The sequence below is a fragment of the Dipodomys ordii genome, unplaced genomic scaffold (assembly GCF_000151885.1).
Source record: "Dipodomys ordii isolate 6190 unplaced genomic scaffold, Dord_2.0 Scaffold26, whole genome shotgun sequence".
NCBI classification, from domain to species: domain Eukaryota; kingdom Metazoa; phylum Chordata; class Mammalia; order Rodentia; family Heteromyidae; genus Dipodomys; species Dipodomys ordii.
The window spans coordinates 5,068,384-5,095,147 of NW_012267242.1; the positions used below are offsets into that span (position 1 = coordinate 5,068,384).

Consider the following 26,764-nt stretch of genomic DNA (forward strand, 5'->3'; position numbering starts at 1 on the left):
TCTCCTTATCTTGCAAGACAAATAGTGATTAGCTCACTATAAAAATATATTATGTATGACATGTGAGCACAGGCTGGATACCGTACACAGGAAAATGTCCATTTCTAAGGCTTTTTACTATATTCAGATATTTCAAATCATATCCAATTTGGTATAAAGGTAGCTACAATCCCTTGATACACCTGCAATTTACTCAAGGACTGGAAGGGAATGCATGCTGAGTGAGCATGCTTAGGAACTAGGTTCAATCCCCAAGAACCTCCCCAACTCAAGTTCCTTCACTGCGCCAATACAGCATGGTCAGATTCAAATAAACAATAAATAATTCTATGTAGCTACATGGAATTGCCTTTACAGTTTGAGTTAAAGTTTCATAGTCAACACAGACATGTGAAGACCTTCTTCCATTCAGTGCAGTCGGGCAGATAACTGCCCAGTAAATTAAAACCAATGGATTTATTTTACAAGCTTACTTTAACCAAATGTCACAGATACTGTTGCTTCAAAGACAGCATCGGTGCTTATAGGAATGATCAAATATGCTTTATAAAATAGGCACATCTTGGACGGAAGACTGGGATAGAGCAAGGGAAGGATGACATTGTCTGAAGAGAAATGTACTCTTTACCTGACGGACGTAACTGTAATCCCTGTGTACCTCACCTTTATCATAGCAATAAAAACATAGGCACATCTTATCAATTCAGATGGTTTCATCATATTATCTAGATGACTTAGCCCTGTATGAAGACCTGCAGTAGTTCTCATGTTGGGTCATTAGCCATGTTTCCCAATCCGATAGCCCCAGGAAGAGGTTTGTCTCTCCTCCTCCTGCAGGAGGCTGCAGGAAAGAGGACTCTGATCCACATACATGGACTAATAATTTCCAGTCAGTACAACATGCTATGTCAAAGAATAAAAATTGGCTCAAAACTAATCATTTGTCATAGACAACTTGCTAAATCTATCACAATAAACTTTATAGAACGTTAATACTATAATGAGTCTATCTTCAAGATGCATGATATACATATAAATATATGCTTATGCATCACATAATATAATATGCAAAACACAGGAAGATAACTTGATACTCTCTATTATTGTGACTAAAATTGTACTCTATTTTTCTAAAAACCTGTTAGTGACAATGCTAAATAGCATTCATGGCAAACTTGGAGCTGAAAGACATGAGGTTTAGTTCCAACTTGATCTCTGACTAGTTTGTGGCCATCTATAACTTTCCTGGTACTAAGTATCTTTACCCCAAATCAATGCTCCAGTAATGACACTCAGCATTTGTTGAACACTAAAAATATATGCAATCTAGGTGCCAGTGGCTCATGTTTGTAACCTTAATTACTCAGGAAGCTGAGATATGAGGATCAAGGTTCAAAGCTATCCCAGGCCATGAAACACTTATCTTCAATTCACCACCAAAAAGCCAGATGTGAAGCTGTGGTTCAAGTGGTAGAGAATCAGTCTTGAGAGGAAAAAAGCTCAGAAACAATACCCAAGCCCCAAATTCAAGCCCCAGTGCCAACATTAAAAAAAAATGCAAGAGGGCTGGGAAGGTGGCTCAGTGGTAGAATGCTTGCTTTGTTTGCATGCATGAGGCCCTGGGTTGGATTCCTCAGCACCACATAAGCAGAAAAAAGCCAGAAGTGGTGCTGTATCTCAAGTGGTAGAGCGCTAGCCTTGAGCAAAAGAGCTGAGAGACAGCGTCCAGGCCTAGAGTTCAGGCTCACGAACAAACAAAAAAAAAGCAAGATTGTATTCTGTATTTTGCTTATAGTCGCTCATAGTATTGTCCTAGCAACCTATGAGAAGGTATTACTATAATTATTTATATGTATATACCTTATAAGTATATAAACTGAGTTGCTGGCATAAAATAATACCTGAATTACAACCAGGGACACTAACTTCAAAGACTATACACTGTCCACTCCAATATAGTGCCTCTTCTTAAAATTCAGAGCTCTCGTCTATGATCTCTAAGTTTTAATTTGCCAGCATTGATTATTTGGGGGGAGAAAAAATCTTGCTTTGATATTATTCTACATATGTAAAATGAGTGTTCCATAGCTTTTCCTAGACACGCTTCTGAAAAAATAAGCACATTTTACAAGCTTCAGAATTCTTCATTTCAAAACGATGGTAATCACAGAAATAAATATAAATAATCTGAAGCCAATTATTCCTTTTTTTTCCCAAAAAGAAGGTTAATCTGAGAGGCATGACAATTGAAACCGCCTTTGCGCTGTTCACTCTTTCAAGCAAACAACATTCGTGCTTAGGACCTCCTGGCTGAGGCCTCTGCCCTGACTCAGTCAAATCACAAGATACAAGAAGCTTGATGTTGCTTTTCTTAAAGTGCTGACCATGTTTGGAGGTATTCTGTGTAGGGACCCCCAGCTGTTCTCCATACTTCCCTCCCTCAGCAGCCCAGGCCACCATGTGCCCAGCCACAAACGTGCTGACTGGCAGAGGGGCCAGCACCTCAGGTAATTAATCCTTTCCTAATGTAGGTTAAGCAGGTGTGAAGGCTCTCCCACACAGAGAGTATAGCTGCTCTTCGGAGGAACCCCCCTCCTCCTTTAAAGGGATGGTATTTAATTGGGCTCAGATGATTCTCTGATACGGACCTACATATTCAGTTATCAGCTTGCTTACTGTAAATCCAGTTGAGGAAACTGGTCCTTTCCCTCTTCTTCATTATATAGAATTAACAAGTTGTGGGGAAGGTTTCATGTTGATGTGGCAATGGAAATATAATTTCCTTATTAGAAGCAAAGTTATGGGCTTAATAGAGATTGGATTCACTAAATTGAACTGCCAGTGGCTCTCAGAATTACCAAGGGGAGGAATATATTTATTCAGTTTTTCTCTTAGTCCAAATTGCATGTACACATATTTGTGTGTGTGTGTGTGTGTGTGTATGTGTGTGTGTGTGTGTGTGTCTGTATTTGTTCAGGGGCCTGAACTCAGGATCTTGAGCTCTTACTTGGCTTTTTCCCTCAAGTCTGATGCTCTATCACTTAAGCCATACCTCCATTCCCAGTGTTTTGCTGGTTCACTGGAGTTAAGAGTCTCAGGGATTTTCCTGCCTGGGCTAGCTTCAAACTGCAATCCTCAGATCTCAGCCTCTTTGGGTAGCTAGGATTACAGGTGTGAGGCACCAGCTCCCTGCAGTAACACTTTTTAAATCACATCGAATGGTACCATGAGAGAGCCAGGTGCTAACCAACAATGATACAATCCCCTCGTGACAGTTTGCATATCATGAACACCAATCGTGACTCTTGCTACAGGGAAAATAATCGTTTGGCAAAAAAAAAATGAACTAAAAGAAATAAAATTGTACACTCCTACCTCAAAGAAATTGTATTTATATCTGGGAAAAGGAAATGCTTTCGTACTTATAAACAAATGCAAGAGAAGTGTTCCTCTGTGAAACCACAAACTGCTTAGAAAATCCTGTCAATCAAACTGATTTTGACCAGTTAAAAGCGTTGTATTGAATTTTTCTCATGGAGGTCATTTCTGAGGGTTGATCAGTGGGTTAAACTGGGAAGGAAGATGTATCATCATTTGTGTGTGTGTGCTAATACCAAGGCTTGAACTCAGGGCCTGTGTTCTCCTCTGGCTTTTTGAAGACATCTAGCATTTTACCACACGAGCCACACATCTCCATTAGGGAAGCTGTATCATTTTAGAGAAACAATGGGTCCACTCTAGCATGGAGCCGAGGACTCACTGGTGGAGTGTCAAATTATTATCTGATCTGGGACAGAAAGCATGGCTGGAGTGATACAAGCAGTGCTTGACAACCAAGCTTATGGTCCTGAGTTCAATACGCAGTCTTTATTAAAAGAAGTTGATTTGTAAAACATCATTGAGAGGGACAGAATGAGTGTCTTTGGATTTCAGTTACTATAAATACTGCTATATTTTTTTGTAAAGACAAAAAGAAAAGAGTCATTAAATATATATATATATATATATATACATATATATATATTTATTTAAGTGGTGGAGAACTGCTTTAACAATACATATGTACCACATGTGTACTCTGTCTACAATTAATAAGGAAAATTAACACTTCATGAGAAAGAAGTGAATGAGCAGGAATTCTCAGCCACAGCTTTCTCCTTCCTTTGCTCCTCTTATTACTCAGAAAATCCTTAGGCAGATGACATGCATCTATTACATCTCAATTTGAAAAAGAAAATCCCTGATATTCCTCACACTTTTAATTCCTCCCCAAGTGCCCACAGAAACTCAGCTCAGCCCTGTTCCCACCTTTCTTCATCCACACCAGGGTCTTTCCACACCCTGAAACCACACTTCCGTTTCCTAAACCTAGTCGTTATTTATCCACTGAGCCTTGTTCTAATGAGGAGGCAGACTGATTCAGTCTCAAAAAGGAACACAGCTTAGCATGGCATTCTTGGAAGAAAAGACACAGATGATCAAAGATAGATGGCTTTTCTATACCAAGATATATACTCCAAAATTATTTCAAATTCTCCTGATTGTAATGGAAAAGCTTCATTTTTTAGAATAAACGCACACACTGTATACACACATACATGTGTGCATATCCACACCCTCATGTACACATCTATATACAGCACGTATATATGCAAATAATTATTCACACAAATATCCACATACAAATAAGTCAGTCTCACAAAGATAAGAATCACATGGTTTCTCTAATTTATGGAATCCAGGAGAAACTATAACCAAGGTCATCAAAGAAAAGAGGGATAAATAGGGAGGGAGAAGGAGAAGAGGAGGAAGAATGGGCAAGAAAGAATAATAGAGCAGATGGATAAGACCAAAATACCTTATACGTGTATTTGGAAATGTCAGGTGAAATCTTTTACTATGGGAAACAATATATACCATTTTTTAAATGGATAAGAATTCTGAGTTTACTTTCTCCTAAAAGAAACTCAGCATTTCATTTTTATTGACGAAATCACTTCCTTCTGTCTGTGTTTAAAAAGTACTTTTCACTGAGTAGGCATTCTATAGAAAACTATTTCTCTGATGCTTGAACTCACCAGCTGCCATACAATTTATATCTCTTTCCTCTGCTCTTTGTTTTTCAGCCATTTTCCCTGAATGTCAAAGTCAATTTAGTGCATTTCACTTTGCTGAATAAATCAGAGGCGAAATCCTTGCTAAAAGTGAAAATTTGATTTGCTAAAAGGAGCTTAGGGCAACTATTAATCAATATATCCAGAGTGTCAAAGCCAAGGCCAGGATAGACATGCATTCATTTGGAGATTGGCTGAGCCAGATAAAGGGGGAACACAGGGGAAAAAGTGCCACCAGCCACTCAGGGAAGTAGAACTAGGGTTGGGGAAAGGGTCAGGAAGGAGCAGAGGGAATAAACAAAGCCCTCCCTGCCTCATGCTCCGTACCCCTCTCCCAATGGTGTTTAGAGATGAAAACATTTTAATCAAACATTTGAGCATATGTGGTTTATATTAATTATGCCAGCTTTTATATAACATTTTACCCATAAGACCCAGTTTTCTCTCTTTAACTCATCAAGTAGATTTGAAAACAACCTAAAAGTTACAGGCAACATCTTCTCTAATAAAAAGAATACAAGAAAAGCAAGCAGAGACTTGGCTAGGTCTACACAATGTCAATAGTCTCATAATCCTTAGGTAAACTTCAGGTTGTCTCAAACTTCTGAAAGATCATTTTAAAAGAGCTTAGCAATTACCATGAGCTTGTTTGAAATGGATGGCATGCTTTTAGAACATAAGGCATGGAGAAAGGTTATTTTCCAAAGTAGTGAGTTATCTTTCTGTCTAGAAGCTGATTTTCATCTTTTCAAAATGAAAATCCATGTGGTCAGTCTCCATTAAATATTGCAATGGTGTTTCTCTACCATTAGTAGGAAATGTGTTATCCTGGCTTGAAGCTCAGGGTTTTCTAGGATGGGTTCTTGCCTGTGTCTGTAGCCTCCATTGACATCGTCACTGTGTGTAGCCTTGGAATAACACAATCACATCTACTCACTCTGTTTAGCTTCAAGTTCATTTTTCTGAACCACCCACCAGGCTGAGAGGGCTAGATTTATGTGTGTGTCCTGAGTGTACATGGCTGGTATATAATTCATTGAATGCTTATGCAACAAAGGTGAAAAAAGTAAAAAGAGGCTGGCAGAAACTATTTTAATGCTCCATGGTAGAGGTTCTGTTTTTGATGTGATTGGAAAGTCTTTACAGTGACTCACTTTTCCATTTTACCTTTACGTGTCCATCAACTTCAACATCCAGTGAATCTGAGCATAGTTGGGGGAAATAGGAGCATTGGATCAGTATAAAACCAATCATTTAGTGACTTTTACAACTAATCACATAAGTAGTCAAAGAGTGATTGACTTGGTCATTAAAATGTGTCGTTAGTAGCTGGGCACTGGTGGCTCACGCCTGTAATCCTAGCTACTCAGGAGGCTGAGATCTGAGGATCATAGTTCAAAGCCAGCCTGGGCAGGAAAGTCCATGAGACTCTTATCTCCAATAAACCACCAGAAAAACTGGAAGTGGCACAGTGGCTGAAGTGGTAGAGCACTCAACTTGAGCTGAAGAGCTAAGGGACAGAGCCCAGGCCCAGAGTTCAAGCCCCACAACCAACCAACAAATCAATCAATCAATCAATCAATCAATAGAAATGTGTCATTAGTAATGTTTAGGCTATACTACCAAGTCATGGTCTTCGTTTGCATTTATTGAAAGATATGGCAGACCTTCTCTTGTAAGGAACTCTCCTTCCCTTTTATCTTTCATGTTGTAAATGTACAGACAAAATGTACAAAGAGGCTGGGTATGTTACATTTGTTTAAATGTATTATAAAATTCAAATAGGTGATTGAGAACAAATGACAAGATCACGGGGAAAGTAATGAGGACTGTGAAGAAAGATACAGAGATGCTACTCGCAACATCATCTCAGTTCAGTACACCACAGCTCTGACTAACATTCTCTCCAGAATGAGTCATGCAGAGCTCTCAGCTCTCTGATGTACTCATCTACAAAGCAGGGCTAATAAGAAGAAAACTGTCCTTTAATAAAAGTTGGTAGAAGTGCTTTGTAAGCAATAAAGAGTTATCATAGCTATTTTAGATTGAAGGCTCAATTCCATGCATAAGATGAACAAGTCAAGTCTGAATCGAACACAGTGGTAAATCAAGATTATCATCAATATATGTTCCTACAGAGGTACATTTGTTTATGCAGATAGGGCTAATGATTCAGGATGATCTCATGGGCATCTTCCCATTGTGCCTAGAATAGTGTTAGGCATGCAAAAGATACATAAAAAGTTTAATAAGCCTTTAATGATTACTAAAAAATGATGAGTCCTTTCCAATTATACAATAGCAAAGCTATGGAGAGATGGCAAATGCATGTGGTCTCATAACCAGCAGGAGCAAAGCTGGTGGAAATTCAGCATGATGACAGAGTAGCGCATAGCCCATGAACAGCACTGAACAGCCCGTGACACATCATTGTGAGCATCTTTAACAGCCTGTGGTTTGTCTCTTGAACTGGATCTCTGCCAGGCAAACCTCACTAAATCTTATTGGTCTACTGTTTTCATTTTCAATAAAGTTAGCTATAGAAAATAAAGGAATCCGGTTGCCCATGACTCATGCCTATAATCCTAACTACTCAGGAGGCTGAGATCTGAGGATTTCAGTTCAAAGGCAGCCTGGGCAAGAAAGTCCCCCATGAGATTCTTATCTCCAACTAACCCCTCAAAAACCAGAAGTGGTGGTGTGGCTCAAGTGGTAGTCTAGTCTTGCGCTAGACTTGATCAAGAAGGGGCTCATGGACAGCACTCAGGCCCTGAGTTCAAGCCCCACAACCAATTTAAAAAAAAATCAAGAAAGAAGTCTCAGGTGATACCTAAACATTTTTTACAACATAGTTATCACTTCCTGATTCCTATTTCTATACACAGTTGTGACTTTCACGAATGATAAACAAGGAAATTATATATGTATAGTAAATAAAATGTACAGCAATAAAATATAAGTAATGAATAAAATAAAACAAAATAAAATATATGTACAGCAATAAAATATAAGTAATGAATAAAATAAAACAAAATAAAATATATGTACAGCAATAAAAAATAAATTGAATAAATAAAAATAAATACATGATATATATGATATATATGTGTACAATACTTTGGAAATAAAAAATCACATGGAATGCTTTACATTTACATCATACTTTACAATTTGCAAATTAATTAAATATAGGAATAAAATTTACATGCATATTTTTTCCTTATTTGATTTTCACAATATAATTAATGGTTAGCATAATTAAGTAACCTACAAAAATTACTGAACTACAGCTCAATTTTTCTGATTTTACTCTCAAATCATTCTAATCTATAAGTAATGGTTTTATAGCTACAAAGTAGATTAAACAAAACCCCCAAACAGTTAATAATTGAATACTTATAACTTTAAGTGGTCTTATTTATCCAGTTCCTGGGTCTTATATTTAACTTATCTCCATTTAACTAGAAGATTCAACTATCTCACAGTAGATATAGCTAAATTAAGCAAAAGAAAAATTAATCTAGAGAAAAGAGGCTAAAATTAGAGTGCTTTAATTCATTCAAAGCAAAGTAGAAATTACAATTACATACAAATTTCTCTATGAGATGGTGTTGAAGGTAGAATATGAAAACCAATGAAAATTTGTGCTATACACATTTTAAATCAACTAATCAATGAATATTTATCAAGTTCCAATAATACAAATTTCACATAAACTATTAGATGCAACTTATATATGGTGCTTGTCAACTAGCTCTTACATATCAAATCATAATCACATATATTACACATAGAAACAATCTTATTTTGGAGGTTGGGAAGGTGGCTCAGTGGTAGAGCGCTTGCCTTGCATGCCTGAGGCCCTGGGTTCGATTCCTCAGCATCACATAAACAAAAAAGAAAAAAGCCGGAAGTGGTGCTGTGGCTCAAGTGGTAGAGCACTAGCCTTGAGCTGAAAAGCTGAGGGACAGCGCCCAGGCCCAGAGTTCAGGCTCCACGACCGGACCCCCCCAAAAAAAGAAACAATCTAATTTTAGCATGTTATTTTGTACATTAGTATGCATCCTAATCATGTAATGGTGTTACCAATTGAAAATGGGTATTTTGCCAACCATACCCAATAATGAAATTGTTTTGTGTGTGTACCACTATGGGGGCTTGAACTCTTGACCTCATGACCTTGTACTCACAGTTTATTTGACACCCTATCATTTTAGCTACACATCCATTTCCAGCTTCATGCTGGTTAATTGGAGATAAAAATCTCACAGACTTTTCTGCATGTGCTAGCTTCAAGCTTCAATTCTCAGATCTCAGTTTTCTGAGTAGCTAGAATTATAGGCATGAGCCACTGGTGCCCAGTTCCAGTAATGAGTATTTAAAAATAAAACCTCCATACAACTCTAGCAGGAGGGTAACATAATCTTATAAATTGGGTTCCACATAAAATTGGTTCAAGCAATTAGTATATATCAAACAGTACTATGAACAAAAATATTCCATTTTTAATCTTTTGCAGAATTAATTCCATAACACAAAAATCATTTAATCCACACTCTAAACAGATTTCTGTCACTGTAGAAAATTCTAAATAACTCTACTGAGAAAACATTAAACAGGCAAGTCAGTGAACAGTTTTTAATGTACATTTTCCTAACTGAACCATTTTTACAAAAAACCATTTCAGTGCATTTCAGCTTTTATGTTTTAGATATGTTTCTTACATGAAAAAAAACACTTAAAGACTGTTTATTGTATTATCTGCATAGTGTAGTTTTCTTTTAGAGCTAGATATCTTTCCCTTTTCTTGCTATAAGGAAAATTATAGGGCTCTCTCTCTCTCTCTCTCAGGTGCCATTACAATAGGCAACATTTTAACAACATGACTAATGGTTTGCCAAACTGGAGTGGCCATGTCTTCCTCATGTTGAAAACAAAGCAACTTAAGAATTTGATATACTTAAAAAGGAAAAATGCTTTCAATCCTACAATTATTCCTTTAGTTGTTGTAATACCTTTCTGTTCTTTTAAAGTAAGCTATCTGGAAAGATCCACAAATATATTTAAACCACTTATAGAGGTTAGCTAACATGGGTTATGCATTTTTAAGCACCCTCTGACTAACCACATTTTGTATTTTGTTAACCCAGATCCAGTACATAATAATATTATAATCAAGCACAAAGAACAATAATAGATCTGACTGTTGGGCTGATAATTGTCTTATCACACCCTGTGAAACCTAGCTCTGATATTTGCCATTACTCTGCAGCCCATTCTCGGGGGGGGAAAAAAAGAAAAAGGCCAACAATGGGGAGAGAATGAAGTCGAGTGTGCAGGAGCTCCGTATCTACATAAAGGAGATTAGAGGCGACAGCGTTCCATTTTACAGCTCAATCATATTGTGTTAGCATGCGCTTATCCGAGCGCAGACGAAATTGAAAGAGAAATAAAAAAGAGTCAGGCAGATAGGAACCAGAAAAGCGAGGCATGAGCAATTTCCAAGGATATAAAAGGATGCTAATGGTGGGGCCTTGTCATTCTTAAAAAGGGCTATTAGAGCACCATCATCTGTTCTTGTACCCTTATGCTCCTCTAACTAAAGTCAAGCATTTTCTAAAGCCCTTGAGATCTTTTATTTTTTTTCTTCGGCTGCAGATAAAGTGTGGTCATGTTTCAAAACGTATGTGATTTATCAACATAAGTCAACGAATTCTATTTACTGATAATAATAATAAAAAAATCCCTCCACTCCGTAGGTATTTTTCTTCCATCTTTTCTTTTGTTGAATTTTTTACTTTTTATGTAGCAGAATCAAGTGTGGGAAAAGCATCTTCAGAGCAGGACAGAAAAGCTCCAGAGCTAATCTTAGAAGTTAAACCTAAAATGCCTGTACCGTGATTGCACAAACTAAGAATAGCACACACACACAGCAAAGGTTTTAGGTTTTAGTGTACTTTACCGAAGCGTTCAATAATGTAAGCTTTAGAAAAACAAAGAGTTTTGAAGTTAGCACTAAGACAGGACATTTTAGTTCAGATGTGACTTTAATTCCAGCTCTGACTCCACTTTTCAGAACTGGCTCATGCATCAAGAATAGGAAATTTTCCTTTCATTTAAGTGAGGAAAGTGGCTTCAATCTTGAAGTTGTCTGTGCCTTTACCTCCTTATCCCATGTTCCTCTCCGATCTGTGTTGTTCTTTGATGCTCTAGAATTAAGCCAGCATACTTCGATATCAAAGCACCTTTCCCTTCTACCTCTTCAAAATATTCTATGGTATATATAATATTCCAAAAAAAATCATTAAAAAGGATTTCAGTTAATTCTTGTTTTGCTAATCTCATTCTGAACAGCCAGGCCTCTCCTTGCAATCATTTAAAATATCCTCTGGGCATCATGAAAATCAGAGCTGTGAATCATCTCGACACTGTGACCGGCTCTGGCATTTGCCATAGAGAGAGAATAGCATCAGTCCCCACCAATTCTAAGCCTCCGCTTAAGGCTGAGCACATAATCGTATAGCAATTGTTTCCAGCACTGCAAACGGTCTTACTCATAGTTATTTAAAGTTACCATCTTTGCAAAAGTCACCAGAGTCCTGTTACTGTGACAAGTTCCTTTGTAATCTAACATTTCTCCTTGGATGCACAGCCAGAACTGCAAATTTATCACTGACTTTTCCTTACCAGAAGGCTTAGAAGAAGTTGTTGACTTTTCTAAGTCTCCATTGTGACATGTTTGGATGTTATCAAAATACTATGTGAACAAATCCCTTAGATCAGGGAGATTTGAGCAGAGTTCATGGAATTAATGGATGGCTTGGAATTATGGTGACATAGATATTTACACAGATGTGGATGATGATTATAATGAAGATGATAATGAAAATATTATTTTGAAATGATTAAAATAAAACCTATTGGGAAACTAAAATGTCTTGATTGAATTTCAAAGCAGAAATTGCTCTCTATATGTTCTGCATATATTTTGAACTCATTGAGTATATCTGTGAATTTGTCCATATATATTCATATATATACATGCATGTAAATATATACAGGTATAAACATGGATGCATATGTGTACATGGGTTTTTTGTTGTTGTTTTGTTGCACTGAGTTTCAACTCAGTGCCTTGCACTCTGACTTGGTTTTGCTTATGGCTAGTGCACTATCATTTGAGTCACACATCCAGTCTGACATGTTTGCTGGTTAATTGGAGATAAAATCTCATATAGACTTGTCTGCCCTGGCTAGCTTTGAACCATAATCCTCCCATCTCAGCCTCCTGAGGATATAGGATTACAGGTGTGAGACACAATTACTGTTACCTAGCTTTGTCATATATATGTATATGTGTGTGTGTGTGTGTGTGTATGTGTGTGTGTGTGTGTGTGTGTGTATTTACCAATCTACCAATCTCTGCCTCTGTGAACTGGTGATATAATAGTACCTGGTCCTTAGGTTTGATCTACGATCCTCAGTTAGGGGTAATAGAGGCATACTGGTATATTTTTACACCCCCCACACACAAATCCAAGGATATATGGTACCATTTGAAGACGTTTTCATTTGTTAGGAGTGCTACTGGCATCTAATGGGTAGAAGCCAAGGGTGTTGTTAAACATCTCCTTATAATGCATAAGACAGCTACCTATCTACACACAATTGTGGAATCCCCTGTATCTGTGGTGCCAAAGCTGAAACCCTGGGTTAGAATAGTAACAATATATTGTTATTATGTGTAATATATTATTATAAATTATACATGTTTTATATATATATTATTTTGTATATAATTGTTATTATGTAAATATATAGAGAATAATATATAGAATATAAACTATATAGTTATTATATATACTCTACATAGTTATTATATATTATATATACTATATAGAGAATATGTATTATATATACTCTGTATATAGTTATTATAGAACTATATATAGTTATTATTCTATATAGAGTATTATTCTATATAGAGTATAGTATATGTATATATTACATATACATATATAATTAATAGTAATATATAGTCATGCAGTAATATATAGTAATACATATAGCAATATATAGTAATATATCATATATTTAGCTGCTATTATGTATACATACATGTATATATATGTGTGTGACTTGTGTATACATGTTTTATGTATATATACAAAACATCACAATGACATATGGTACAAACATACATGTATATATATATATATACATATATATATATATAAACTACTTAATGAAATATTTTGGATACTGTAACAGATATTAGGTTTTTTTTTCTTTCTTCTCTTAAACCCTTTCCTGACATTGTTCTCAAGTACAAATTTTAGTCATCCACACAGCCAGAGTTCCCAAATATTATAACATTCTTTAGAACATGCATGTATCTAACTCACATAGCTCTGTTACAATCCAGATGTCATATCAGCCCTGCACATAATCCAGTTTCCATCCTTCCTTGAGATGTACTAACCCTGTGAGGGTATTTTCTAAAGAATGCACTCAAGCTCACCTATTTAACTAGTTTTGACTTAATTTGGGGTGCTTTATTAGCAAGCAGTGTAAGACAAAGTAGCTGGTATAATACAGAGTGATGTTTAAATTAGTTTACAATTTGCTTGGCCTCATCTAGAACTGCACGGAACAAAGCCATTCAGAAATGTCAGCTGTGTTCCTAACCACTGAAACAAATTGTCGCCTGAACGCTGCACACCTAATGACTTCAAATTAGCTCCACTGCGATATCGCCTGACAGTTCGTTACGACTGTTAGCAACATAGCTGGCGTATCATGACCAATAAATTGGTTTCAGTGTGGGCTGGGAAAGGGACTTCCATCAATTTGATTAAAGAAATTACTGTAGCATTCAAAGCATAAAGACAAACTAGTTTAAGGAGACAGAAGTAAGTTAACTGTACCAGAAAAATACTGCTCATCACTCAAAACTTGTTTAGAAAGTATTTGAAGATCAAAGTCCAAATAAATGAAAACTAATTCAAGTGGAATACTAAAATTCTCAAACTCGTGACCATGCATATGTTTATTGAAAAGAAAGAATAGATTGTTTTTGAAATACTAATTCTATATCACCATATGAGAAACTTTACCATCTCAGTTTTAAGATTTGCTCTTTAAAATAGTTTATATATGAATTTATAACTGCATAGTAAATACCTAATTGGAAACCAAGGCAAACGTATAAATACAAACAGCAATTCGTTAGAATCAGCCCCAATAAACAATACAATGAGAAATTCCTACAAGGGCAAAAATAAGTGTCTTATCTACTGCTCACAATAATAACATTTAAAGTTACAAGAAAAAGCAGCATTATTTGTCAAGAAAAAAGAAAGTTCAGAATTTTAAAAATAATAAGCATATGTTTTTAAAAAGTCTTTTTTCAATATCTTGTAAGAACTAATGCCTTCATATATAAAAATATAATTCACCAAAACCCAAGGTGCTATACATATGTGTGTGTGTGTGTGTGTGTGTGTGTGTGTGTGTGTGTATAAGCAAAACTCTGAATTAAGCATGATTTTTTTTAAGTCAAGATTTTAAGGAATCCTATAAGTAAATCTGAATCTGCCCAAATCTACATGGATAACTCAGGAACTTCGCTATGACCTTTTTGTTGTGGTGGTTTTAAATATACCTGGAATATGCTTCGCCCATCCAATGATCACCACCAACTCTCGGTCAGCCAAGTCACACAGTGTAGTGAGGGCCTTGATGTCACTGTCCGGGACAGTAGGGTCAGGCATGGCATAGATCTTTTCCGGTTCAGCCACCAACAAATGTGAGACAATCTTGTTATCTGCAGGATCAGACCAGAACATTTCAAGATCACTACAAGCATCATTCTTCTCTTTCACAAGCCCTACAGCACTTTTGTGCTTATAAAAAAATTAAATATTCAACAATTAACTCAGACTATTCCTTTTATGGTCCAATATGCCTGTGTTAAACAGTTTTCAGGGGAAAAAAATCAGGTTGGAAAGCAAAGTGCAGCAGCCCTGATCGAATGCATGCTTTTCTCTTTGGCTTACTCTGCTTTGGCTAGAATGAAGCAACTACCCCATAGTAAGTTTTTTGTTTTTGTTGTTCGGTGGTTGTTTGGAGGCTTGTTTTGTTTTTGCTTTTGCTTGTTTTGTTTGTAGCAAACAGGGAAGAGATACTAGATATTGTCTGGGTTTGATTTTTCATTCTTAAGTGAGATTTGGGAATGTTAATAAACACGACCCAGCAGCTCTAAAACAAAACCCCACAGTAAACTACTGAACTATGGGACTATCATGAGAAGGCAAAGAGCTACCAATGCCCACACACATAATGAGTATAAAAGCCATTAATTGTCTTAACTCCTTAAAGAGCAAAGGTCAAGGCCCTTCTGTCTGGGTGAATTACTAACCATATAACTTTATCTCTGTGGGATGCATTAAATGGGAATTTCTTTCCTTTCCCTGTCTCCCCACACATCTACCCAACCTTCCAAATATAGCCAATCTCATAAAAATACTCCTACTTATGTGCTATAGTATCTCCCCTTCTGAGCACCTAATTCTTTAATCCTCTGGTGGCATCTGTTGTCCCTAGTTCATTCTCTGGTTTAGATTTATCTGTCTGAAATTTGTGATAAATGTTTTAAAAATCCTTCATAAAATAAACACTAGAGACAAACGAAGAGCATCATATCAAATGTGTTTCACTGCTCAGGGGCATGTGAGAGTTTTATGGACGGGTTGTAAAGCCAAGCTAACAAAATGCTTTTCCTCCTTGGGCTGATTTTCAATCTCTAGACAAAGCTTTAGATGTTATGCTTTCTTCTAACTGAAGAACTAAGAAGAAACCCACATTATTTCAATATACAATATGCCAGAGATTTTTGTGAACAAAGTTTCCATTGTTTCCTCCATGGACTATGTATTTATTTTTTGCTGTAAAACTTTATAACTTTTTAAAATGCAAAATCACAACAGTTCATAGTAGCAAAAATGGCATTCTTTTTTTTTCAGTCCTCCAATAAGTAAACAATGAGACTTATCCAAATTACAACTAGCAATATATATGTCAAGTTTATTAACATAGCCTTATGAATTGTATTTTTTTTCAAATTGTCAGTAGATAATTACTCATTGCTGTAATATTCAATGATCCTTCAGTTGAATATGATGACGTGGCAGGAAACAGCCCCCAGATACCATTTTAGTTTAGAAAACAATGCTAAAAATAATATAGCTTCCAAATAATTTTTAAAAGATTACATTTCACTTAACATCGTCTTATATGGTCATATGTACATAGTTTTTGACCTTTTCTGCTTGTCCTAGATATATACTAGTTACTGCAAATAAGGGCAACCATGGGACCTATGTTTCTTTGGGCCTGGCTTACTTCACGTAATATAATTTTTCCAAGTCGATGAACCCCTAGATAGGGACACAAGTGTTTTTTTTCTTTCTTGCTATTGTTTTTAATGTATTTATAATGTACTATGTGATTTTTTTTTGTTTCTTCTGTATATTCTTCCCCACAGTATAACCCCTGTTTTCACTGTATTTGATTTCAGTGCCCTGTATCTTGTATATACATTTTTATAATTTGGGGAGGGGAAGGAAAATAACAAAATGCTTAAATAAGGATACAGGTTGACCCATTATAACAATGAGATATACAAGATACCATGTTGAAAATGAACTTTACAACTTCAGAGGGGAGACAGGAGAGAGAGGAGTTGGGGAGATGGGGAGGGAAAAGATGGTAGGGGAAAAACAAAGGAGGAGGTAACAATGCACAATAGGAAATGTACTCATTACCTAACTCATGCAACTGTAACCCCTCTGTACAGTATTTTTACAATAAAAAACATATATAAAAAAGACAATAAATAAAATGTATAAAAATGCCAACAAAGATTACATAGCTTCTGTGTAATAGCTGCAGGATCCATACAGAAAGGTGTATGATTATTGTGTATACTACAAAATCAATGCTTATACTTTTAGTTATGCTTTAAAAAGTTTCAACTTTCACAGGTCTGAAAATATACCAAAACCCCCTAGCAGCACCACTTGACCCTCAGGATTAGGGGGAAAAAAGTAATAGGAAAATAAACAGGAATGTAATCAAAGGAAATTAGGACTCTTCTTTTTTAATAAGCACGGGAAAATGTGTCCTGTTTTACTCATCAATGGATACTTGACTTGAGGGGGTCTGAGAAATTCGGCAGAGGCTTAGGAATTCCCATCGCTCAGAAAATGGAATAGCCAGCAGGGCTATTTCTAGGTAAATCTTATTTAATGTTTGCCTAATTAGAATCAATAGAACCCGATTTTCATTCTTGGGCCTTTGTGGTATACAAATAATCAGTCAGGGTACAGAATCCTCCCAGCCACCGTTCAGAAAAACCCCATGTACAGTCTCTTGACACTTATCTGACAGGATCTGAAAATTAAGTTTTATAAATGTTTGTTACAAAAACACACTAATTGGATGGACTAAAGAAAATTAACACAGAGGCCTTTAGATAATGAGTAATGATTTATTAGGAGTCCTCTTTATCTCAGACAAATGGAGCTCAGTGAAATTGCTGTAATCTTCTTAAAGGTACTTGACAAGCCACTTCCCAATTTTTCAGGTTTATACAGAAAACGATAGATATTCCTCTATCATGTTGACTTACAAATGGGCTGGTGCTCATTTTTCTTTCCACAGAGGAAATTATCAATGGTTGCAGTCAATGTTTGCATAAAATAAATGAGAAATGGGCATTCTGTATATGACTGAGTCGAGGAAACGAAACCTCTAATGAAATTAAGCATTAGTGCTTATTGCATTTTATTGTATTATCAGAAAGTTTTTTTTATTATAATGTGCAAAATCTGCTTAATGCAGCCCTAGATTGTATTTGCAGAATTCCAAACAGCTTATGCAGGCTGAGGAGGAGATGCCAGATTGGACAATTGAAGGTATAATCAACATAATGTTTTTTGGAAAGGCAAGAGGAAACTAAGCCATATGTTCACTTAAGCTTTAATTTTATGTAAAACTGGTTGTTTTTCCTTTGACACAGCTAAAATGTCCTTTCATTTACAGTGCAGGGTCTGCTTTATTTATTTAACAGATTTCCATATGCTCACGGGGATGGGGCACAGCAGTGACCCCTACTGGACAATCAGAATTAGACGTGGACCCTTTCTATTCACTTGAAAGTACAACAAAAATTACCCTTATCCCTTTCTAGAATTGCTCTAGAGGCTAATTCCTCTGCTGAATATGGCTTGTGTCTCTGTGACAGGAAGAACTAACAGGAATCTTCCTACCAAAGCATTTCCCAGTGTCTATTATGCATAAACAATCTACATTGCAAGTTCTGCTGCACTACAACTTTTAACCGATTCCTCAGAAAAACAAGCTAAAGTTATTGCCTGAATTTGTATCCCTAATCCTTTTGCTTAATGCCAAGGAGAATGAGGGTTGTATTTTAGCAATGTTTCAGTCATCCTTCCAAAAACTGGGACCTGGTATTATAAAACCATGAGATCTTTAAAAACAATTCATAGTACCCACGGTATCTGCGAGGGAACTGCCAACTTATGCTTGTTATTAGTAGTGTCCATTCATGTTTTAGTCTATTGCTAGCTTGTGTGTTAACCTCTAAAATTAATGAGGCCCCTAATGTATTTTCATTGGGAGGTTGAGCAGTCAAACTCATTTAGTTGGTGAAAACTACAAAAATCACTTCCTTGTGAAATCTGAAACGAACAGCTCCAATGAATGAACTAATGATCACAGCCTGATCTATTTTATGTACCTCTGCAAATAAAGATAACCAGTAAATGTAAAATCCACACTATCTAAGTGATGCATTAATATGCTTACACCTCCACAAAATGATGAGAGATGCAAATGGTAGAGGAGAGAAAAATCAGAGATATTCTCAAAAACCAAAACCAAAACCAAAAAACCAAGGCAATTAGTTGAGTTGTCATTACACCTCCCAGACAATCCTTTGGAATCTCTATTCCCACTGTTCTCCGACAAAAAGAAGTCTCCTCAGAGTCAGGGTGAGCGTGCCAACATTGGTGTATGTACAGAAAGCCAAGTGAGAAGAGTCTGTGTTCTGGCAAGCCAGACACATCTGCTGTACTTACATGGCTTTTTGGCTGGCTGAACCAGCTGAGGGTTCAGGTAGGGGCTGTTCTCTGCATCTATTCTGCGTTTGTACTTCTGCCGACCTCCGCGTACTCTGTCAAGACGCACCCCTGTGGGCAAACACAGGCACTGGCTTACTGTTTTGGTAGGTATCTTTGCAAGCAATCAAATACATTGATATGCAGGAGTGCTCTAGAAACAGATATAGAATACAGAATGGTCCAGGGCTACTAGAAGAATGTAAAAATAGCAGTGGTTAGTAGAAATCATCAATATGTGGGAAATCACATCTATCAGTGAAAAGAGACCTGAAAGACACTTTGGACAAAGTCATCCAAGTCACCATTCATGTATCACAAAAGGCAGATTGACACATAAGTTAGTATAGAAAAGACTTTGCTTTTTGGTGCTAGTATAGTTTCTCACACTAAGGATATAGTTATCTTGTACCTTTTTTTTTCTTAGTCACTCCTAAAAGCTCAATGCAAAAGACTTGGGACCCATAACTACTCAGCCTTCCTCTAGCCGGCAAGAGGACTCACCTGGAGCCTGTGGAAATGAATAGAATAAAGAACATGATAGAGGATGGAATTACTCTATACAAGATTTTTGTCTTGTGAGACTCAGGGACTGTTCCATATTGAAATGTCAATATGTCTCATAGGAGAGGTATAGTTTACAAGTTGACACACATTTTTATTTGCTGTCATATGTGGAAACACTGAGAGTAAACTGGGTTGTCTAAACACAGGATAGAAGAAGGGCTTCTAAGGCCACAGTTTAAAAGGAATATTCAGGGGACAGGGGGAGGTAATGGGAGATGCTGGCAAGGAGGCCAAAGTAGCTCACATTTAAAAGAAATGTACTAAATGCAATGCATATAAAGATTATGAAAAAAGTCAACAGGAAAGAAATGTCTTTAAAATATTTTGTTTTACATTTAATGTTAAATGTATTAAAAGATTTTCACTTATATGGGGGAATGGCCAAAATTTATTGATTATCTAGTTTCCAACCTATAATTTAAAAAAATTAGCATAAGACAGTCTAAATTCTTAATTAGAAAAAGAGAAAAGCAAGAAGATATTTCTTTTGTAGTACTGGGTTGTAGCGCAATACTAACATATCAATAACTGATATAACAATGTAACATTTTCCATTAATAAACTCAGTTACACAGTGCATTATATTTGGGCATTTCTCAAACTATTTAGAAAATATATTTGGTTTAACTCCATCATCTGTATTATTATTTTTACTATAAAGCCTCTTAGATCCATTAATATGCAAATGTATTTTTGCAAAACCCTGTGTGTGAGATATATAGTAAATGCAAAATTTTGCAGACCAGTGAATGCTGTTTTTTAGAGTATTTATTAATACAATGTAGAATACATTAATCATGGTTTATCTGAGTACTGTGCAAAAGTTTGATAAAGACTGATGTACTTCTATATAAATCCCTGAGGTAAATTTACTAATCAAATGTAAATTATTAGAAATTCACAGTATAAAGGAAAACATAATTTAATACTATATTATTAATACAACTTTAACAGTCAATTGTATTTTAGTGGAACACACAACCTTTAGTTCTAAGGAAAGCTGGAACTGTCATATTTATACATCAGAGAACAAAGCAAAAGAAACCATTTCAAGAGTAATTGGTTAGATTAAAGAAAAAAGTATTGAAATTCAAAGAAGACTCAGCTATACTCTCAGGCCTTAAAGCAGGAGAATAGCAAGTTCAAGTACATGAGCTGTGTAGAAATACACATTAGAGATAGATAAATGATACACAGACAGATGGATGATAGAGAAGTAGGTAGATAGATAGATAGATAGATACCCAGACTTATCTGTCTATCTATCGCTAATTAATCAGAAAAGGGCTGGAGAGGCTGTGTGGTTCAGAATGGTAGAGGCACCAGCCTTGAGTGAAAAACCAAGCAAGGCTGGGAATTCCAGCCACAGTACCAGTCTCCTCTTCTGAAAAAAGTATTATTTTTAAATGGCCAAATAAAACTGAACAGATAGATATCTTTCAGATGTACATTTTCTTTTTTTAAATATTTTTTATTGTGAAAATACTGTACAGAGGGGTTACAATTACATGGGCAAGATAATGAGTACATTTCTTATCAAGCATTGTAGCCTCCTCCTTTGTTTCCCCTTCCATTCCCTTCCCATCCTCCCCCCCCAGGTGTACATTTTCAACATAATTCTTATTTTAAAGTTTTTCCCAGAAAAAAAATAAATCTAAAATGTTAACATTATCAAAGAAATTCAAATAGCATGTGACAAATGACATTGTTACAGAATGTCAAAATCACATTAGGAAAAACTAAATGGCAAAAAAACTAAATACACAAATTCTGTGTAATTGAGGAAGTATATCTTTTCCTGTTTGGGAGTGAATGTCACAGTAAATTTCAGAGGAAAGGAGTAAGAAAAGGTAAGAGTATAGGAGTTTACACTGAAAATTATAAATCAAACATTTTAAATGAAGAGTCTATATTGCAACTACCTTGGCAAAGACTTAATCTGGGATTTCTAATTAGTATAACTGGATCCAAAATCATGTGTTGAGCTAAAAGAGAAATATTGAGGAGTCAAAGCCAGATGCCTATGGCTCACACCTGCAATCCTAGCTACTCAGGAGTCTAAGATCTGAGAATAGCCCAGATAGGAAAGACCATGACTTTTATCTTTGATTAGCTAACAAAAAGCTGAACGTGGAGCTGTGGATCAAATAGTGGAGTGTTAGTTAGCCTTGAGAAGAAAAGGCTCAGGGACAGCACTCAGACCCTGAGTTCAAGCCCAGAATCAGCACACACACACACACACACACACACACTCACACACACACACACACACACACACTCACACACACACACTGAAGAGTCAGAGAGAAAGGGAAAGGTAATTAAAACAATCACAATAGAAATATTTGTAAATACAATACATTTACACAAAAGATGTTAGTGTCTATGGCCTACATTTTTAGCCTAACATATACCAAAGATGGGTCACTGTTGATCTATAAATTGCCATGAATATGAAATATGGGGTTTTGTGAAAAAAGTTTACTTTCTACATTTTTTGTTTTTGTTTTGTTTTGCCAGTCCTGGGTGTTGTCCCTGAGGTTTTTTGTGCTCCAGGCTAGTGCTCTACAACTTGAGCCCCAGCACCACTTCCAGCTTTTTCTGAGTAGTTTATTAGAGATAAGAGTCTCATGGACTTTCCTGCCACACATTGCTTCAAACTGAAAACCTCAGATCTCAACCTCTTGAGCAGCTAGGATTACAGGTGTGAGCCACCAGTACTGGGCTTTTCTACAAGTCTTTAGTTTTTTATAATGATCTGAAATATTCTGTGAAGGATATGTGAAAGGTTTGGGGACATAATGAAGTGGTAGAGTACCACACAGCAGGGGAAAGCCCTGAGTTCACACTCTAGTACTGATCATAAGAAACCAATATGTCAGAAAAATAAAATATATTTTGCATGGTAGAATGGTTCAGTTCCTTTTCTGACTCTCAATAACTAGCTCTGTAAACTTTGATGAGTCTTAACCTACTTGCTTTTCCCAAACCTAAGATAGCTATAGACAGTTTACTCCCCCTGATGTTTTCCTATATGATCCAATAAAATTATATTACAGGCATCATACAAATCATATTTAATATATTTTATAATCCTTAAAATGCCAAGAAAAAATCGGAAAGATGCTATTGTGTGAAAATAGTGCTATATGACTTTATTGAAAAACATTTTTTGCCGTGATCATTTATTGAAAATTAAATAGAATACGAAAATGTTTGCCACCTCAACTCAGTAGACAGATTTTCAATATGATGGAGTAGTAATATAATTCAAAGGATGTAAGCTAAGATGATATTTTATATCTAAATAATCTATAGAAATATGTTATCTTATTTTATTTACTGCTCATTCCTATCACCAATAATATTATTTAGATATATGGGTATTTTAGAAGCGACACAGGAACAAATGAAAATGGTTTTAAAAATAAACAAGCTAGGCACGGGATTGTAGGTGTAACTTGAGAAGCTGAGGCACGAGGCTTATTTGAGGAGTTTGAGACAAACCTGAACAGCACAGTAGGACTACTGCAAAACAATTTTTTAAAAAAATAAAAGATGCTTTGCTTAAGTCTCTAAACTGGAAAATCTAGCTTAGAATGAACAAGCATTAATTCAAATATTTCCAGTGAAGATGACAAATACTGTTTTAGTTCACATTTTACAATCACACCCCCCCCCCATTCCTCATATCCCAAAGCCTTGACCAGGCCAGACCAGAATTCTACTGAGCTATAAAAACAACTTTTTCTTGGATTATCCTTGTTAACCACTTTTAAAAGGTTTAAAGATGAGATTTTCTTCCCTAAAAAAATGAGATGTACACAATAGACAGAGCTTGACAGGATTTGAAGTTAATTGAAGCCATTGCATTTTTTTATTCGTATGGAGTCTGCCATTATCTTTTAAAAAAAAATAAAAGATTTTAATAGTTGGCATAACCTACCTAACAGAATGTCTCACATTGCTTCGTCTCCAAATACTGCATGTGCCTACATTGCCATAAGGGAATTACAAATCTCTTATGCTGTCAAAATTTACAAAATTGAGAAAGCAGGAGGAGGACAAGGAGGAAAAATTATGCTGCGAGCCAAATAAACACCAATAGAAATCAAAGAGTTCAGCCTAAGGTCTTGTTAGGTCAGCTAATTTCAAGCCTACATTTTATGCCTAAGTGCAAATTTTTATAAAATTATATAGTCCAAAGTCAAAAGCATTTTTCACATTTTAATAGCCCAAAGTCAGAGGCTTTTTATAGGATGGTTGTAAAAAAAGAAAAACAAAAACAAAACAAAAAAAAGAATTTCCCTTCAGAGACTTATATAAGGATATCTTACTCTACTTCCCTAATTTAAGGATATACATTTGTTATATTGCTCCCAAACAAAAATTTGCTGAAGAGACATTTATTATACAGACCTCTAAAATAATTAAGAAAGATGCCAACAATCCTATTAAAATCAAAGCCTTTTGAAAGCATGGTTCCTGGATGCAAAGTAAGCAGTAGGTAACTGGGAAAAGGAAGAACTCTGAAACAATGAGGTGAAGAACTGAGCACTCCAATACATTCCTGTCTCCTTGATGTTGTCGTTTTCCGTGCAGCCCCGAAAAACCTCCTTCCTCGCCGTTAGGGATAGAAGTAGGTATAACAACATCTTAAAATCCACCCGGAGATTTCAGATGCAACCTCCTAAACTGAGGATAGAGAAAAGCCCTTTCAGAAGCTACAGGAGAAGAGATACAGGCAGAGGAGCAGCCTAAGACCCAGCAGTGGGAATCTGAGTGGCAGTATTGATGCGGGGAGGGGAAGTCTCCTTCAGGATGATATTCAGAGCAGTTGTGCATATTTACAGGCTTACTCTATAACAGAATGAGAGGAAATGATTTGTGCATTCCCATGTATGCCCTGGGGAGAATCTAACCATATTAAATTCTTGAGGATCATATAAGACAATGAAACAAACCAACCTCTAGACATTTACTCTAACTACGACTTCTCCACAGAGAACCTCAACATCACTAAGCATAGCTTTATGATTCCAGCCCTTTCTTCCTGTTTTCACAGTCTTTTAACACCTCATGCTTTGGTGCACCTAATAAGCATTGCCCTTGATGGTAACTGAATAAGCTGGTCTGTGCAAGAAGAGTCTTGGAATAAATGAAAATATAAGGCTTTTACTAGCAAAACTGGGTTAATGAGAGTTATGATATAGGCAAGGTGTTGAGTTAACTGATTTACATTGATTTCCCATGCTTTACTCCTCATTGCACTCCTATGAGGCTGTTGATATTATTAATCCATTTTTATAGATAAGAATTCTGGGAGGTAGAGAGCAGAGGAAGAGTTCAAGAGCATGGATGCACAGGAAGGTAAAAACAACTAGATATAAACCATAGATGCATTGTGATAGCAAGACATACACAACGTGTGCAGAAAGATGAACTAGTAAGAAGGAACGTGAATACTTATACAGTACAGAAATACAGACTAGCAAGAGGAAAACTGTATACATATGCAGTTGCAGTGTTCGTGATTTTTACATGCTGCATTCAGTTGAGTTTGCCTTAAAAAGTCCACATCTAGGCTGGTGCCTATAATCCTAGCTAATCAGGAGGCTGAGATATGAGGAAAACAATCCAAAACCAGCAGAGGCAAAAAAAAAAAAAAAGTCCTTGAAACTCTAATCTTATCTCCATCTAAAAACCAAAAAGCTGGAAGTGGCTCAAGTGTCAGCCTTGAGTAATAAAGCTAAGGGGCAGTGCCCAAGCCGTGAGGTCAAACTGTAATACCATGATAAATTAATAGTAATAACAACAAAAACAACAACAATAATAATACAGATTCAATGTCTCAGGCCAGAAGGTATTTCTTTACCCGTAATTCCTCCCCTAAAATAATACTGCACGTTAGACAAGATGCCTTCTGACGGAGCTTTTAAAGCAGGCTACCTCCACACACCTCAAAGCTGGGTTTTATAGTTCTGAAGAGGATGGCCAAATTTCCACGAAACAATTCTGGCCAAGGATTAACTTTACTTATGTTGGAATATTATTTTTTTATCTTTATTGAAAATACAATGAGCCGGGGGAGGTTTACAGTTACATAAGAACATGATTGCATTTGTTTTTAAACACTGTTACTCCATCCCTCATTTTATTTCGCTTATCCCTCTCTACTCCCCTCCCCCTGCTAACTTGTAAGGTTCATATCCAACCTAGTGTCAAGTGTTTGTTGCATTAGTTCATTTTTTGACCTTATGTTTCTGTGATTCCCTTTCTCTCCCACAGATCCAATATTCTTATATGTAAGACTCAAGGTACAGAAAACTAAGAGACATGAAAGAAAAAAGAAAAAAAAGAAAACGATGTACAGGACATATTTAGAACCTCTTGTTTCCATATCTTGGAGTTCATGACTCTTCATTATATATAATTATATATATATATATATATATATAAAACATTATGACCACAATTCAAGAACTTTGGAAATTACTTAGCTTTTTGTCAAAATAGTATTATGTCTGCTGATATGAGAGAAAAAATCTCACAGGAAGAAAACTGCATATCCATTATCTGGGCTTTAAACACACACACACACACACACACACACACTCACACACACACACACACCACAAGCCCTCAGTCAGTAAAAGAGATAAAAGTCATGACTCACATGAAAGCTTCCTTGCTCTACAGATGAATTAACAATTAGCAGAGGAAGTCTTCCTGGTCTCTAGATAGCTATCTGGACTATTAAACATGTAAGGCTTGCATAGCAAATTACAAAGGCTTTCCTTCTTGTTAGGTTCAAGTTGCCTCCAAAATATATCCATGGATTTCTTTTTTCTTTTGTTTTTGCCAGTCCTGGGGCTTGAACTC

At 36.1% G+C, this 26,764-nt stretch overlaps 1 protein-coding gene across 2 annotated transcripts in view; it reads right to left on the minus strand.

Moving 5' to 3' along the window:
• Positions 1 to 26,764, minus strand: part of Esrrg (estrogen-related receptor gamma) — a 416,227-nt gene that overhangs the window by 44,051 nt on the left and 345,412 nt on the right. For both annotated transcript variants that reach the window (XM_013015075.1, XM_013015076.1), the window contains 2 exons: positions 19,277 to 19,387; positions 14,779 to 14,940 (listed from right to left, as the gene is read on the minus strand). In XM_013015075.1, the coding sequence (XP_012870529.1) occupies positions 14,779 to 14,940; positions 19,277 to 19,387 (273 nt within the window). The remainder of the gene's footprint in view (positions 1 to 14,778; positions 14,941 to 19,276; positions 19,388 to 26,764) is intronic.